The sequence below is a fragment of the Rana temporaria genome, chromosome 1, assembly GCF_905171775.1.
Source record: "Rana temporaria chromosome 1, aRanTem1.1, whole genome shotgun sequence".
Lineage (NCBI taxonomy): Eukaryota > Metazoa > Chordata > Amphibia > Anura > Ranidae > Rana > Rana temporaria.
In genome coordinates this window covers 396,551,816-396,569,615 of record NC_053489.1, presented here as the reverse complement: position 1 = coordinate 396,569,615, position 17,800 = coordinate 396,551,816, and the positions used below count along the sequence as shown (strand labels likewise).

General features: G+C 43.7%; 1 protein-coding gene across 1 annotated transcript in view; it reads left to right on the top strand.

Moving 5' to 3' along the window:
• The window catches only part of FKBP8 (FKBP prolyl isomerase 8), a 130,883-nt gene that overhangs the window by 69,494 nt on the left and 43,589 nt on the right, over window positions 1-17,800 (top strand). Inside the window, exon 5 of the mRNA XM_040322838.1 lies at window positions 5,212-5,429. Within this exon, the coding sequence (XP_040178772.1) occupies window positions 5,212-5,429 (218 nt within the window). The remainder of the gene's footprint in view (window positions 1-5,211; window positions 5,430-17,800) is intronic.

Sequence of the window (17,800 nt, the reverse complement as noted above, 5' to 3'; positions counted from 1 at the left end):
GGGATCCGATGGCCTGCGCAACCGATGCTCTGGTTTGCCCTTGGCATCAGTTCAAGCTTCTTTATGCTTTTTCCCCTGCTCCAGTTACTACCCCGCCTGCTGCGCAGGATCAGGGTGGAGCACATAACAGTCATCCTGGTAGCTCCAGCATGGCCCAGAAGGGCATGGTACTCACTCATCCTAAAGATGGTAGTGGGAGACCCTTGGACTCTTCCTCTACGGCCAGACCTGCTATCACAAGGTCCGATCCTCCACCCTGCCTTACGGCATCTAAATTTGACGGCCTGGAAGCTGAATCCCTGATTCTCAGGGGTAAAGGTCTGTCTCAGAAAGTAATCTCTACCCTAATCAGAGCCAGGAAACCGGTCTCTAGGGTGATTTATTACAGGGTCTGGAAGGCCTATGTAGGCTGGTGTGAGTCCAAGCTATGGCTTTCTCGCAAGTTTACCATCGATAGAGTTTTAAGTTTTCTCCAGCTAGGAGTGGATAAAGGATTGGCATTAAGCACAATCAAAGGGCAGATTTCAGCTCCGTCAGTGTGGTTTCAGCGGCCGCTGGCCACCCACTCGCTGGTTAAGACCTTCCTTCAAGGGGTCTTACGTATTAAACCTCCAGTTAAATCCCCGCTTTGTCCGTGGGATTTAAATCTTGTTCTGTCAAGTTTACAGAAACAACCTTTCGAGCCGTTGGCTGAAATTCCTTTGGTTTTACTGACAAGGAAGTTAGTATTTTTGGTCGCCATAGTTTCCGCAAGAAGAGTATCGGAACTGGCGGCCTTATCCTGTAAGGAACCATATCTTATTTTTCATAAGGACAAGGTCGTTCTCCGCCCTCATCCTTCCTTCCTACCGAAGGTTATATCCAGTTTTCATCTAAACCAGGATTTGGTATTACCATCCTTCTTTCCTAAACCTACTTCCAAAAAGGAAGGGTTGCTGCATACCTTGGATATTGTCAGGGCCATGAAGGCCTATCTTAAAGCTACAGAGAAGATCCGGAAAACAGATGTGTTGTTCATTTTACCGGATGGGCCCAAGAAGGGGCAGGCAGCTGCAAAGTCCACCATCTCAAGGTGGATTAAGCAGTTAATCACTCAGGCCTACGGCTTGAAAGGGTTGCCTCCTCCCTTATCATTAAAGGCTCATTCTACTAGGGCCATGGGCGCCTCCTGGGCAGCACACACCAGATCTCTATGGCTCAAGTTTGCAAGGCGGCAACCTGGTCTTCTGTCCACACGTTTACAAAGTTCTACCAGTTGGACGTAAGAAGGAATACTGATACAGCCTTTGGGCAGGCAGTGCTGCAGGCTGCAGTTTGAGACCCTCGGATTCCGGGGGCTCCCCTTTTTTGAGTTAAATTTAAAATTTAAGATTATTTTTCTCAACTAAGTTGGATTTATTATGATTTGAGTATATCTCTAAATTAAATCCTTTTGTCTTGGAGATGTTCTCCCTCCCCTCATTGTAAGCATTGCTTTGGGACATCCCATATAGTAATGAATGCCGCTCTGTGTCCCGTGATGTAACGATAAAGAAAAAGAGATTTTTAATACAGCTTACCTGTAAAATCTTTTTCTTGGAGTACATCACGGGACACAGAGCTCCCACCCCTCTTTTGGGGACCATTTTGGGAGGCATACTGCTTGCTACAAAACTGAGGTACTCCTCCTATGGGAGGGGGTTATATAGGGAGGGGCATTTCCTGTTTGAGATTGCCAGTGTCCATCACCTGAAGGTACTCCATATAACCCATATAGTAATGAATGCCGCTCTGTGTCCCGTGATGTACTCCAAGAAAAAGATTTTACAGGTAAGCTGTATTAAAAATCTCTTTTTTTCCTACCTCGAATACTCAATCTAACTGATATTCAGTTGTTTGTTTTTTTAATCTTGCCTATAATACACTAACCTTGACCTTTGACCCTTACTCTAACATTGACTTGGGCCAAACCCAGATCAAGCTATTTGAGCTTTTTTTTTTTTCATACTTTTCTTTGCATCTTTTTTTGTATTTACTGGACTGTCTAGTAACTGATCACTGTGATAGCCAATCGGAGACTATCACAGGGATTAAGTGATTGCGAACTGAACCTCCTGGTTCCCGATCATTCGTATCAGGGCTCGATCTCTGTGCTGGGAGCATGCTGTGCAGCTTGCTCTTAGTACAAACGCAGAGGTGCATGTAGACAGCCCCACTTCCGTTAGCTCACATTTATGTGTATGCTTGATGGGAAGTGGTTAAAGCATCTTTGAAACATGTATCTGAAATATTGGGTTGTTAATGGAACTCTGTTATGAGGAATTAAAGGAGTCTGCCATTACGATTACTTTCTGATGCTTTTCCTAATCTCAGATCTAGAACAAATTTAAAGCCGATGTTCCGACACTTTTCTGGCACTCCTTTTTAGCATGCGCGGTTTAGGACTGTAACAGAAACATACTGAAGTCAGCCAGCCAGGCATGTAGCATTTTTTTTTTTTAAATCAAGAAAAAGGTTTATTGAAGCAAAAATAGTCAAACCATACTTTAGGATACATGCAAAAATAGTATAAGTACAATCAGGAGAATTAAGAGCCATTTTAAGAAAAAATGCTTAGTGTTATATATTGATGATTGACAGAGCCATATCAAACATGGGAGGAACGTACACCCCCATGGTTACATCCAGGATGAGCCGAAGTCTATCACAGCTATAGATATAATATTGTCAACTTTACATACAATCCGGCTATCCAGGAATAACCTAGGCTCTTCTCATATTAACTTTGCAACCTGCATAACAATAGCACATGATAGTACACTTTTATTTGCAACTGGCATATAAACACATGAACCACATCCTGTATTAGTCCCTACCACACCTCGTCCAGGCATGTAGCATTTTTAATGGATGCCCCAATGCATGTCTTTTCTGTAATAAAAAGCCTGCCTGTTAACAATTTTTTTAACATATTTTTTGCTCGCATGTTCTCTTTTTAATAAGCGTAAAGCTTGCCATACACTGTTTGATTTTTAATTGTTCCTTTAAAAATCTTTTGGTGAAGCATTTGATGAGCCCATCGTTTCGGGGTTCACCTTTTTCAATCCTTTTCAATAGTATACAAATACAATACAAAATATTTCTCCAATTACCACATTAACAATTTTAGTTTTGATTGTTCAGGTAAGAAACCACAAATGTTTTCCATCCTGAGCCTTTGAATTTTCTTGCTACATATCGTTACAAATAAATGTTGATTTGTTCCTATTAACCATTAGAAACTCAAACGTTTATTCTTTTGCTCCTAAGAATTGCTGTAGCATTATGTAAAGAGACCGCACAGCAGCATTTCAGGCAGACTTTTTTATTATAATCCTTTGCTAAGGTAGGATTCACTATTCAGTCATCTATATCGCATTTGTTTGAGCTATGTAAAAAGACATTTACTAGACAGCCCAAACCAATATACCAAATATTAATATGCAATATCTTATATTTACATTAAGCTGAAAAAATCATTTGAATTTTACTTTTCGATATACACCTACCGGCCATAACAATATGACCAATGACAGGTAAAGTGAATAACACTGATTATCTTGTTACAATGGCATCTGGAAATGGGTGGTAGGATATATTGGGCAGCAAGAGAACATGTCCTTGAAGTTGATGTGTTTTGAAAGCAGAAATAGGCGAGCAATAAGGGTTCGAGTGACTTTGACCACAGAAAAATTGTAATGGTTAGTCAACTGGGTCAGAGCAACTGTAAAACTACAGCTCTTGTGGGATGTTCTTGGACTCCTTCAGTGGTCAGCACCTTCAAAAAGTGATCCATGGAAAATCAGTGAACTGGGGACGGGATAATGGGCGGACAAGGCTCGTGGATGCACATGGGAAATGAAGGCTGGCCAATGTACTCTGATCTAATAGAAGAGCTACTGTAGCTCAGGCTGCTGAAAAAGGTAATGCTGGTTCCCATAGAAAGGTGTCAGAACACACAGTGCATCGTAGCTTGTGTATGGGGCTGCGTAGCCACAGACTAGTTAAGGGTACCCATGCTGGCGCCTACATGAGCACCAGAACTAGACCATGGAGCAAGGTGGCTTGGTCTGATGAATCACTGCCTTTTACATTATGTGGATGACAGAGTGCCTGTGCATCGCTTACCGGGGAAAGGATGCACTATATGGGAAGAAGACAAGCTGACTGAGGCTTAAAGGATCTCCTACTGAAGGCTTGGTGCCAGATATCGCAGCATACCTTCAGAGGTCTAGTAGAGTCCATGTCTCGCAGCATCAGTGCTGTTTTGTTGGCAGAATGGATGACCTACTCCATTTTAGGTGGGTGGTCATAATGTTATAGCTAATCAGTGTATATTTTTATACATCTGCTTCACGGAATCTTCAGTCCTAATTACTAGCTGTGGATGCTATCCAGGGTTGTTAAAAGCAGTGTATACAAGGAAGAAAACACCTGCTATATCAGTTTTGGGCTTAAAACTCATTGGTTTTATGTTAAAAAATGGCCTTTAAAATAAAACAAATATTATTTTAAACTGCAAATGGGAACTTGGCTGATAAGGAATTTAGTACCTGTAATAAAATATTTTTTATATATGCCGCCAGTAAGAATTATTTTATGTTCATTAACATTCACTGGGAAAATAAAGGTGATCGCCACGTTTTAATGAACCCAAGCTGGCCTAAATGAACTATTTACTGCACTAACAGGTGTGTCTGCTGGGTGTGTTGTATTGGGTGCATGTAGCCTCAACTACGTGCAGTATAGAGCGCTGTGTTCTGGCAGTGAAATGGTGACTTGCCGTCTCACTCCCGAAACAAATCAGTGTCAGGCTGAGCGCCACTCTGTCATTTACAGGAAGTCTTGTATGTATTCTATGATTGAATACGTCATCCGCATCCTACCGCCGGAACGCAGAGCTGAATACTGTATGTGGTTGAGGTCACATGGCATACCCAGAAAGTGCATCGGTTAGTGCCCGTAAATAGAAAATGTAATTAAAATAGAAAACCTTTTATAAAGGGACATTAAACATGAATATCATCTTTAAATAAGGGATTGTAAAGCTATGAGAAGCTATACTTTTCTTTGCCATGGCCTTGGTCTTTCCCATTACATTAAACCAAGCTCATGAAACTCTTCAGCACTGCATTTAATGAATGCTACTTTTACTGTATGCATAATCATTATTCCATTTGAATTCTGTTCAAGGAATCCCAATATTCCACCCAATGCCGGTCTTGTTCTTGAGGTATCCCTTCTTGAAGTGAAAGATGGGCCAGACCTTGAACTTCTTACTGGACAACAGAAGCTGGATTTGGCCAACAAGAAGCGGGAACGTGGAAACTTCTACTATCAGCAAGCAGATTTTGTATTTGCAATAAATTCCTATGACCTAGCCCTGAAGATCGTAAATTCCAGCTCTAAAGGTGTGTATGGGTGAATTTCATGTAACTGCTTGCTCATACCAGTTAAGTGTCCTTTAGGTTTACCGTTCATTATCCACTTGACCTCCAGGCAGATTCTGATATTTCTGACATGCATGTAAAAAGACTTTGGAGAATTAAAGGGTGGGTTTTGCATTTGTTACACAATTTTCGCACATCAGTTTATTAAACACAAATTTGCAGGGGGGAAAAACCTTTAATGAATGTAGGTGAGCACAAACGCAATATACAACCAAATTTTTGGGGTAAAATATAAAGGAACATGTTACGCTGAGTAATACCAAATATGTTGTGCTTAAAATTCCACGCACCCGTGGAATAGCAACATACTACAGTACGTTAATTCATAGGTGACACTTTCCAGTTTATTTATTTTTTAACAGGTTACCAGTTTAGCGTTGCACTGGTCTGGTGCTAGAATTGCTTTAACTCTGACACTCACGGTTATACATCACATGTGGTGCAATCAGCGCTTACATATGTGTGTGGGACCACCATGCTCATTCACATTTATGCATGAACACGGGTGGAAGGGGGCACTTTAACAAAACCATTTTTTTTTTTTTTTTTTTTTTTTTTTTTTTTTTTTTACATTAAACAATGATCCCAGGGTAACCACCTCAATATGAATGTGTGTATATAATATATAGTGTATGATGTTACAGTTGGGCTCATAAGTTTACATACCCTGGCAGAATTTATGATTTCTTGGCCATTTTTCAGAGAAAATTAATGATAAAACAAAATAATTTTATTTCACTCATGGTTAGTGTTTGGCTGAAGCCATTTATTATCAATTGTGTAAACTCTTTTTAAATCATAATGACAAACTACCCAAATGACCCTAATCAAAAGTTTACATACCCTACTGATTTTGGTCGCATAACATGCACACAAGTTGACACAAAGGAGTTTGAATGGCTATTAAAGGTACCCACCCTCACCTGTGATCTGCTTGCTTGTAATTAGTGTTTGTGTGTTTGTGTGTGTGTGTGTGTGTGTATGTGTATATGTATATGTATATGTGTGTATATATAATAAAAGGTCAATGAGTTTATGGACTCCTGACAGACCCTTGCATCTTTCATCCAGTGCTGCAATTGCATTTTTGGATTCTGAGTGGGGAAAGCAAAATAATTGTCAAATGATCTGCAGGATAAGTTAGTTCAGCTGTAAAAACCGGAAACGGATATAAAAAGATATCCAAGGAATTAAGCATGCCAATCGGCAGTGTTCAAACTCTAATCAAGAAGTGTAAAATGAGGGGTTCTGTTGAAACCAAACCATGGTCAGATAGACCAACTAAAATTTCACCCACAACTGCCAGGAAAATTGTTAGGGATGCAAAGAAAAACCCACAAATAACTTTGAAATGTTAGTGGGTGAACAGGTGAAATACAGGACTCTCTGAAAACATGTGGTGTGGCTGTTTCAAGATGGACAATAAGGAGGCACTTGAAGAAAGATGGGCTGAATGGTCGAGTCGCCAGAAAAAAGCCATTACTACGCAAATGCCACAAAGTATCCGATTACAATACACCAAACGGTACAGACGTGCCTGAAACCACCTGGCACAAAGTCATTTGGCGTGATGAGACCAAAATGTAGCTTTTTGGCCACAACAATAAATGCTACATTTGGACCGGAATCAACACGGCTTATGATGAAAGGTACACCATTCCTACTGTGATACACTGAGGTGGATCGCTGATGTTTTGGGGATGTGTGAGCTACAAAGGCACAGGAAATTTTGTTCAAAATTGATGGCAAGATGAATGCAGTATGTTATCAAAAATTATTGGAGGAACATTTGCATTCATCAGCCAGGAAGCTGCGCATTGGACATACTTTGACATTCCAACATGACAATGATCGAAAACACAAGGCCAAGGCGACCTGTCTTTGGCTACAGCAGAATAAAGTGAAGGTTCTTGAGTGGCCATCTCTGTCTCTGGAACTCAATATAATTGAGCCACTCTGGGGAGATCTCAAATGTGCAGTAATGCAAGACAACCCAAGAATTTACAGGAGCTGGAGGCCTTTTGCCAAGAGGAATGGGCAGCTTTACCATCTGAGAAGATAAAGGGCCTCATCCACAAATACTACAAAAGACTTCAAGCTGTCATTGATGTTAAAGGGGGGCAATACACGGTATTAAGATCTGGGGTGTGTAAACTTTTGATCAGGGTCTTTTTTTTGTAGTTTCTGTTCTGTTTACGAATTAAAAAGCGTAAACATAGTTGATTTGATAATAAATGGCTTCAGCCAAACACATTTATTTATTTATTTATTTATATATATATATATATGTGTGTGTGTGTGTGTGTGTGTGTGTGTGTGTGTGTGTGTGTATGTGTGTTAAAACCTTGGTCTGCGAGTGTTTCACAAGAGCTTTTTTTTTTTTTTTTATATTAAATTTTGAATTGAGTAGCTTGGGACCCGACTTGTGAGGCTCCAAGTAGCTTGACATGTGAAATCCCATTTTGGTCAATGAGAGCTGTCCTTGCACTACTGATGGTATGTGAAAAAAAAATGCTTATACTCAAAGCAGCTCAATAAAAATGTGCACAAAAAATCACAAGCTTATTCAAGCTGAAATACAAGCTCAAATGACTGTAAAAGCAGTGTGTGTGTGTGTGTGTTTGTTTTTTTTTTTTTTTTTTAGGGGCAGTGTGCATGAGTTGTAAGTCGGATCCTCCTCTCCCATGCATTCCCTGATTATGGACTATAGACTGAAGGGCTTGTGCATAAATGGTTGTGGAACGAATCATCTCAGTTTCCATTATTTCTTATGGGGAAATTCACTTTGATGTACGAGTGCTTTGGATTACAAGCACGTTTCTGGAACTAATTATGCTCGCAATCCAAAGTTTTACTTTATCTGTATATTTATACACGTACGGCGGTATCTGTATATTTATACACGTATGACAGTATCAAGATGGTTAGACAGTAGGGGCAAGGAATGGAAAATTCTTCTTGCAGTAATTTTAGTGCGTCTGAATTCTGACCTCACATGGTGGTATGTGGGAGATAGAAATAAGTGTGTGTGTGTGTGTGTATATATTATAAAATGTATTCACAAATCATTTTTTTATGCTATGTAAAATTATAAGGTGAAAAAATACTCTCCATTTACCATACATTTGGGAATGTGGAAGGGCTTTCAGCAAAGTAGGGGGGGGGGGGGTGGTGTGTGTGTGTGTGTGTGTGTGTGTGTGTGTGTGTGTGTGTTTTTTGCCATCTGTGTCCCATTGCAAATATTTCCCTTCACTTCCTGTTCCATAGCCAAACTGGAAGTAAGAGGAAATCTCTACAAATTAAAGCATTACTAAACCCAGGACCCTGCATTCCCTAAATCTGGTCTCCTACGGTAGACAGAACATGGAGATGCAATCATTTTTGGTAAATATGAACTACTAAATACCTTTTCTCAAAAGCAGTATATAGCACTCGTTAGAATTCAATCAATTCCTGATAAAAGCTTGTAGGAGTTGGGATAGCTCAGTGCAGTATGATATCAGGATCCAGGATCCCTGACCCTCTGTCTGGACAATACTGATTGGCCCTGTGCTGATCACATGCATCCTGCCCAAAGGAAAAAAAATAGCAATTTACACCGAACTGAGCATGTGCAGCCTGACTCCAGTAACTCTGTCTTATCCGGGCCTGTTCTAGAGTCAGTGGAAGAAGGGGATGATCTGTGCATACAACAGCAAACAGCCTTTTTACACAATGCAGAGGATTGAGCCCTTAGGTTCCACAGTGAGTATAACGAGCATGCTTTACTGCATATACAGATTTTACTGTTTTGAGTTTAGTAACACTTTAAAGGAATTCCTTGGGAAACTCCCAGGTCACCACAACTAGTGTCTCCATTGGAAGATTTCCCCTCTATTACTTTTTTGGGGATAACCCAATATTTGGGGATTTTCTTTTGCTTTCACTTTCAATGATCATGTAAACGGGACAAATTGAGAGGGTGAATCTCCTTAACGGGGCACAGACGGCAATTAAAACTGACAGGGATGCTAATCCATGTTGTTGGGCAGCTTTTTCCAGCATTTTTTCAGTGGAGACCAAGTTCCCTGAAACTGTAGCTACCTCCAAACCAGCCCCCCCAACCAGGGAGACTAGCATCCGTGGTTACCATCTTTCATATCACAAGAAGAAAGATTTCTCCTTCTCCAGATACAGAACAATCCGCTACCAATTCAAACTTTGCAATAGAGGGCCTTCCGTCAATCCCATTCTTGGACTTTCATGTTCCAGACAGAGAATGTTTCTCGTGAGATTTATCAAAGGATACCCTTTTGCCTGAATATTGCTTTAAATCTGGAACCGACTGTTCCCTGAGCAAAGATCATTGAGGTATTCTGAGATTGACACCCCCTACATCCTCCAAGTTCAGCATCAGGCTTGGTGCCTTGTGAAACCTCTGGGGGGGCTGTAGCCAGCCAGAAGGGCAGTGTCGCGAAATGGAAATGGCAACTTTCTACTGCAAATCGCAGAAACCTTAGATTAGCATGGAAAAACTGGCACATGAAGATATGCGTAATTGATGACTATGGACACCCAAAATCTACCTCTTGCAGAGAGGCCATCACTGATCAGACTGATTCCATCTGAAACAGAAGGACGGTTAAAAAAAAAAAAAAAAAATCGAATCCCTTGACATCTAAGATGGATTTCACGTCCCCATTTGGTTTTGGGGTCGCTACCGGTTGAGTGCTTACAATAAAAAACCCATAACTTCTCAAAGAGCAAATGCAAGGCAAAAGGCTGAGAACTCGGTCCCAAAGAGGCGTACTTGCTGATACTAAAGCTTTGTTTGTTCTTTTTTTTTTTTTTTTAAGGTTTATTTGAATTTTTTTTTATAAAAATCATCCCTCCATTGTGCAGCTCGTTTTTGCACAGAGTGGCTCTGAACATCCTCTTCTGGGGTCCCTTGGTGGTTCCTCCCTGCCTGCAAATGTATGACTGGGCCCCCCCCCCGACTCCCGTGTCATTGGGTTTGATTGACACAGTGGGAGCCAGTGGCTGCGCTGCTATGAGTCTCTTCAATCAAAGCCAGGACTCCATGGAGAGAAGGAGGGCGCGTTCTCGCCGAGGAGATGAAGGGGCTCAGGTAAGTAAAATTGGGGGGCCGGTGACTGCCAGGTGTTTTTTTACCTTAATGCACAGGATGCATTAAGGTGAAAAAACACAAGCCTTTACAACCCCTTTAACATACCAGATTTCTGTCGGAGTCAACCTAAAGGCTGAACAAACTACCTCAGACTGTCCTAACATCCTCTGGCTAGAGATGCTCGTATTGGGGAGAGCTTCCTGTTTGATTGGCCAGTGTCATTCACCTATAGGGGGCGCATAACCCACATAGGTAGGAGTGTAACCTGCTCTGTGTACACTTCAAGAAATGTATTTTACAGGTAAGTATTTCGAAAAAAATCGATTTTTTTCACCAAAAACTTTGCACAGAGCAAGCAAAATTAAAAGGTGTATCTAAAGCCTGGTACACACTACTAGGGTGTTTTTTTTTTTTTTTTTTTCGTCCAACCCAGTAGAGCTGAATGGAAAAAACTGATGTTGGTACAGCGACTGCCCCCCTGCTAGAACTTTCCGGCCAGCATGATCAGCCATTGCCTGAGAGCGCTAATTGGGAGCCCAGCGGCCAACCTTTTTTGGCCATGCCCATTCTGTTGGACTGGCTGCAGTACATATGGGTCCAAATGTTGGCTCTTGTGTACTAGGCTTTAATCGTACATCGTAGAGCACGTGCTGAATATTCGTAAACCTAGGATATAAGCTGATACCCTCAGGTAATGAGACACTGGCAAAGCTGTGCTGGACACACCCCTGATAGTACCTCTATAACCTTGCCCCACGCTGTGAGACCTTAGTTTTTTTTCATGGTGTCCTTGGGTGAAGGACCTCCTCTTATGGAGAAATCATTCTGCGCTTAACTATTTTTTTTACTTCTGATTGTTCAGTCAGCTCTTTAACTACAAGAAGAGGTTTAGTTCATTAAAGGAAGCATACCAGATCATTTCATTGACAAATTCACTGTCCAGTGTTCTGTTTTACATCCCAGGAGTGGAGAACTGGAAAGGGGATTACCTCCGCTGCCTGGATCATTAGAAATAGGGATGCGCTGAACAAACACAGCCCCCCCCCCCCGTTCGGTACGCACCAGATCCTTTGAACGGACCGAACGTTCGCGCAAACATTTAGAACCCCATTGACTTCTATTGGACTCGAACGTTCGAATTTTAAAGTGCTCATTTTAAAGCCTAGTATGCAAGTTATTGTCGTAAAACGGGTTTGAGAACCCGGGTCTTGCCCCAGGGAACATGTATCAATGGAAAAAAAACGTTTTAAAAACGGTAGTTTCTTCTGGATTTTAATGATGCTTAAAGTGAAAAAAAAAAAAATGAAAAATTCCTTTAAATATCATACCTGCTGGGTGTCTATATGCCTGTGAAGTTGCACATGTTTAGAACTGTCCCTGCACAAAATGAGATTACTATAAGAAAAAAGTAATTTAAAACTGCTTGCGGCTTTAATGTAATGTCTGGTCCCTGCAATATGGATGAAAATCATTGAGAAAAATAGCATGGGTTTCCCCCAACTCCCCCCAGGTCATTACAAGCCCCTTTGGCCCTATATACTTTGAACAGCAGTATATAGGCGGTACAAACAAGACAGGGACTGTAGGTTTGTTGTTGAGTAGAATCTGTAATTGTGAACTGGTACTTTTTTGTGTAGCTCCAGCCATAAAATCTATTTTTAAGCTTTTCTAAAAACATAGAGAAGGGTTATCACCCCTTTAACATTTTGTGTGGCTGGCTGTGTGCATCTGTTCAGAAGATTGCAATTCACTTTCTGTCCCAATGAAAAATGATTTATTTGAAAATTTGGGTTTTTTAGTGAAACAAGGATTGGTGAAAAAGCATCAGTGGACAGGAGACACCTCTTATAGAAGAGAATTTCCCTTCCTAGGGGTAGATTTCCTCTCGCTTCCTGTTGTCTCCTTCCGTTTGCAAGTAAGAGTCGTTTGTAAGTTGGATGTTTGAAAGTAGGGGCCTGCCGTATATACTCTGCATAAATTTGGGCCCTAGATGTTGGTGTTGCCACAACACTGTAAGCCCTCAGTTAGTCTTGGTGGGTGCTGGAACCCCTTGCTGTGTGAACTATTATATCAAGAACTCTAATTACATGCCATTGTTGAACAGTGGTAGAAAAATTGGGCCTTTGGTGCTGGTGCCACAACACTGTGAGTCCTCAGTTACTCTTGGGCGCAGGAATGGGCCCTGCTGTGAAATATTAGATCAAGAATTGTAATTGCATACCCCCGTTGAACAGGGGCAGAAAAATTGGGCCTTTGTTGGTGGTGCTGGTGCCACAACACTGCAACCCCTCACAGATACTCTAGTTGGAGCGCAGGAATGAGCCCGCTGCAAAGTATTGCATCAAAAATTGCAATTACACACCCCTGTTAAACAGGGGCAGAAAAATTGGGCCTTAGCCACTGGTGGCGGTGTCAGAACCAAAAATGTTGTTACAAGCTATCAGCATGATCATTGAGGAGGAAAAGGATAATCTCAGCATCAGCATAGGCAGTCTTGAAGGGATCTGACATTTCAAAAAAAAATATTCAGTTACATCGGCATCAGCTACTGGTGGTGATCCAAGCCTGATTCATTTTTATGAAGGTCAGTCGATCGACCGAGTCGGTGGAGAGGCGCACCATGTGATCGGTTACAAAGCCTCCAGCAGCACTGAATGTGCGTTCTGAAAGAACGCTGGATGCAGGACAAGCCAGTAGCTCAATTGCGTACTGTGCAAGCTCTGGCCAGTGATCCATCCTCCAGACCCAGTAAGCCAGAGGATTTTCGGTGGGAAAGGTGTTCAAGTCTGATCTTGCCCCTAGGTATTCCCGCACCATGTAAAACAGACGCTGGCGATGGTTGCTGGAACCGGTCAGACAGCCACCTTCTCCACCGCTTCCTTCTGTGACTGACCAAAGCCTCAGCAACACGTTGTCCAGGACCAGGATTTTGTAACCTCCCAGTATCTGGGAATGCGTTGCACAGACCTTTCTGCAAGGCCTCCCGAAGATGTTTCATCTTCTGCTCCCTCTGTGCCGGCAAGATATGGTCTGCAACCTTACTCTTGTAACGTGGATCAAGGAGGGTTGCCAGCCAGTAATGATCCCTCTCCTTGATGGCACGAATACGAGGATCCTTCTGCAGGCTTTGCAGGATCAGGGAGGCCATACAACGTAGGTTTGCTGAGGCATTCGGTGCGGAGTCCTCTGGGTCACTGAGGACGACATGATCCGCAGCCACCTCGTCCCAGCCACGTACAAGTCCATGGGTTCCTTGGGACTATAATTGATCCCTTGAAGACTGCTGCTGAGTGCTAGGCTCCACCTCCATGCTGACACAATCCTCCTCGTCCTCGTCCTTGTCCTCTGTGATAGGCTGGCCAGCAGGAACACTGTCTGGATAAAGGGGGCCTTGAGAGGTAAGGAAGTCCTCCTCTTCCTCCCTCTGTTCTGCCTCAAGGGCCCTGTCCATTATTCCACGCAGCGTGTGCTCCAACATGTGAATAAGAGGGACAGTCTCACTGATGCATGACCTGTCACTGCTCACCATCCTCGTGGCCTCCTCAAATGGTGACAGGACAGTGCATGCATCCCTGACCATGGCCCACTGGTGTGGGGGAAAAAAAATCAAGCTTCCCTGTCCTGCTGCCATATTGGCACAGATACTCATTGATGGCCCTCTGCTGCATGTGCAGCCGCTGCAGCATGGCCGACGTAGAGTTCCACCTGGTGGGCATGTCACAGATTAGGCGGTTCTTGGACAGGTTGTATTCTTTTGGAGGTCTGCCAGCCGAGCACTGCCATTATATGACCGTCGGAAATGCACACACTTTCCTGGCCTGCTTCAGGACATCCTATAAGCCTGGGTACCTGCCCAAGAACCGCTGCACCACCAAGTTAAGCACATGAGCAAAACGGGGCACATGGGTCAGTTATCCCTGTCGCAGGGCGGAGAGGAGGTTGGTGCCATTGTCGCAAACCACCATTCCTGGCTTAAGCTGGCGTGGCATCAACCACCTCTGAGCCTGCCCCTGCAGAGCTGACAGAACCTCTGGCCCAGTGTGGCTCCTGTCCCCCAAGCACACCAGCTCGAGCACCGCATGGCATCTCTTTGCCTGCGTACCTGCGTAGCCCCTTGAACGCCTACGGAGCACCGCTGGTTCCGAGCACACATCGTCACAGGAAGAGGCCACAGAGGAAGATGCGGAGGGGGTGGAGGAGAGAGGTGTGTCACAACCAGTAGTAGCATTTTGGAGGCGTGATGGCGGAACAACCTCCAACACTACTTTACCTTGTCTTGCGTCCTTCCCAGCTGCCAGCAGAGTCACCCAATGCGCCGTGAAAGATAGGTAACGTCCCTGTCCATGCCTGCTGGACCATGAGTCAGCGGTAATATGCACCTTACCACTGACCTCCCTGTCCAGCGAGGCATGGACATTGCCTTCCACATGGCGATAGAGAGCCGGAATCGCCTTCCGTGAGAAAAAGTGGCGTTTGGGAACTTGCCACTGAGGTACCGCACATTCCACAAACTCACGGAAGGGGGCAGAATCTACCAACTGAAAAGGCAGCAGTTGAAGTGCTAGCAATTTAGCTAAGCTAGCATTCAACCGCTGGGCATATGGATGGCTGAGAGAGAACTTCTTTTGGCGATGCAGCAGCTGGGGCAGGGAAATTTGCCTGGTATAATCTGCCATTGGTGTACCGATAGTCGATTGCCCGCTTGTACTTGGCTGTGACACACCTAATTCTACACCTTCAGTCCTATGAGTGCAGGCTTCAGAGAGGACTGAGGGTATAGTGGGGTTGGAGATCCCAGCTGATGAGGAGCAAGGGGAGGTCTGCTTTGTTCTTTGGTGTGGGTCTTTGAGGTATGCTTGCCAACAAACTGCATGGCAGGTCGACATATGTCTGGTACAAATAGCAGCGGTGCGATCTGATGCACTCGTCTCAAAGGCCCACACCAAAGAACTTTTGGAATAATGCTAAAAGACTGCAGCGCCCTGCACATGCGTAGCTCTGCGTTGTGATGCAGTCGGTGTGCTGCCCTTAAGCTGGCCCCTGGAAGGCATCCTGCCTTGTTGATGTGCCTCCTCCTCCTCCTCCTCCTCCTCCTCCTCCTCCTCCTCCCCCTTCTTCTTCTTCCTCCTCCTCCCCCTTCCTCCTCCTCCCCCTTCCTCCCCCTTCTTCCTCCTCCTTCTCTGTATAAAATCTGACAGTATGCTGCAGCTGGGGGAACATGACTGCCAGATTGCTGTCCTTGGGCACTCCCTCTCTCTGGGCTCACTGCCTTCCTCTAGCTGTGTTCCATCATCGGGGCCTTCAAAATGCTGCATATCCTCATGCAGCATGTACTCAACTGTGGTCAAACTGTACTGGGGACTCCTCAGGAGAACATGGTGGGGCTAGGGAAGGAGTGACTGATGCCATTGAGCAGAGGGAGGGAGGGAGGAGGCCAGGAGCAGAGGGAGGAGGCCACCACATAGCTTTAGGTGCACACTGCAGAGGACACGGGCAGTACAGCAGTGAGAATACTGCAGCTAGCACAATCGCCTGCCAGTAAATTAGGAAGAGCGGATCTAGCTAAACTATACAGTGTATAAATATATATAAAACACCTGGGATGCATATATATCCTCTACACACTTCAACTGACTAGCCTGCCCTCTCTCTCTCTCTCTCTCTCTCTCTCTCTCTCTCACACTCACACTCACACTCACACTCTCTCACACACACACACACACGGCCAACCTGCAGGCTCCCTTTTATAGTGTGGGGAGAATATGCAGTTCAGTTTTGGGCACCAGTTCTCAAAAAGGATATAGGAGAACTGGAGAAAGTGCAGAGAAGAGCAACCAAACTGATAAGAGGCATGGAGGAGCTCAGCTATGAGGAAAGATTAGAAGAACTAAATCTATTCACTCTTGAGAAGAGGAGAATTAGGGGGGATATGATCAACATGTACAAATATATAAGAGGTCCATACAGTGAACTTGGTGTTGAGTTATTCACTTTACGGTCATCACTGAGGACAAGGGGGCACTCTTTACGTCTAGAGGAAAAGAGATTTCACCTCCAAATACGGAAAGGTTTTTTCACAGTAAGAGCTGTGAAAATGTGGAACAGACTCCCTCCAGAGGTGGTTCTGGCCAGATCAGTAGATTGCTTTAAGAAAGGTCTGGATTCTTTCCTAAATGTACAGAATATAACTGAGTACTAAGATTTGTAGGTAAAGTTGATCCAGGGTAAATCCGATTGCCTCTCGGGGGATCAGGAAGGAATTTTTTCCCCTGCTGTAGCAAATTGGATCATGCTCCGCTGGGGTTTTTTGCCTTCCTCTGGATCAACTGTGGGTATGAAGTTGGGTGTATAGGATTTTACTGTGTTTTTTTATTTTGTTTTTTGTGGTTGAACTGGATGGACTTGTGTCTTTTTTCAACCTGACTAACTATGTAACTATGTAACTATGTAAACCCCCTGAGCCATAATTGGCCAAAGCCACCCTGGCTTTGGCCAATTATGACTCTCCGTTTTTTGAAAGCTGTGATTGGCCAAGCATGCGGGTCATAGTGCATGCTTGGCCAATCATCAGCCAGCAATGCACTGTGATGCCGCAGTAAATTATGGGCCGTGACACGCCACTCATTTTGGCGCAAACGGCCTGTAACGTTCGTATTTCGACGAACGGTCGAACATACGATATTCGACTGTAACTCTAATGAAGCTTATCCCTAATTAGGAATAGGCTCTTCAATCTGACATGCCAAATACAGGGGATTCTTTATGTCGACATCCTAGCCTCCAGATTCAACAACAAACTACTTCTGTTGCCAGAATTAGGGATCCTCTAGCCTCTGATGCTTTTAAAAAATCTCTTGGTCTCAGTTCAGGCTAACAGACACCAGATTCTGCCTCCTTTGGCCAAGAAAATGGAGCAAGAGGAGAACTAATTACACCAAACTGACCCAGAGGAACGTGGTACTCAGACTTTGATCAGACAACCTCTGACTTCTTCCCAACAGGCCAGATCTGCCATCTCAAGGCTCTCTATTCAATACTGCTTCTCAGACTCTGGCTTTAACTGCGTGGCTGTTGAGACCCAGGTCCTGGGGAAAGTTGGGTTTCTTAGTCTGTGATTCTGTGCTAAATGCAGAACAGGAAAACTTATTGTGCTTGGAAATCTTTTCCAGCGATTGCTCCTGTGTCTCACATTCTGGCCTTTTTTACAAACCCTTTCTCGACCAAA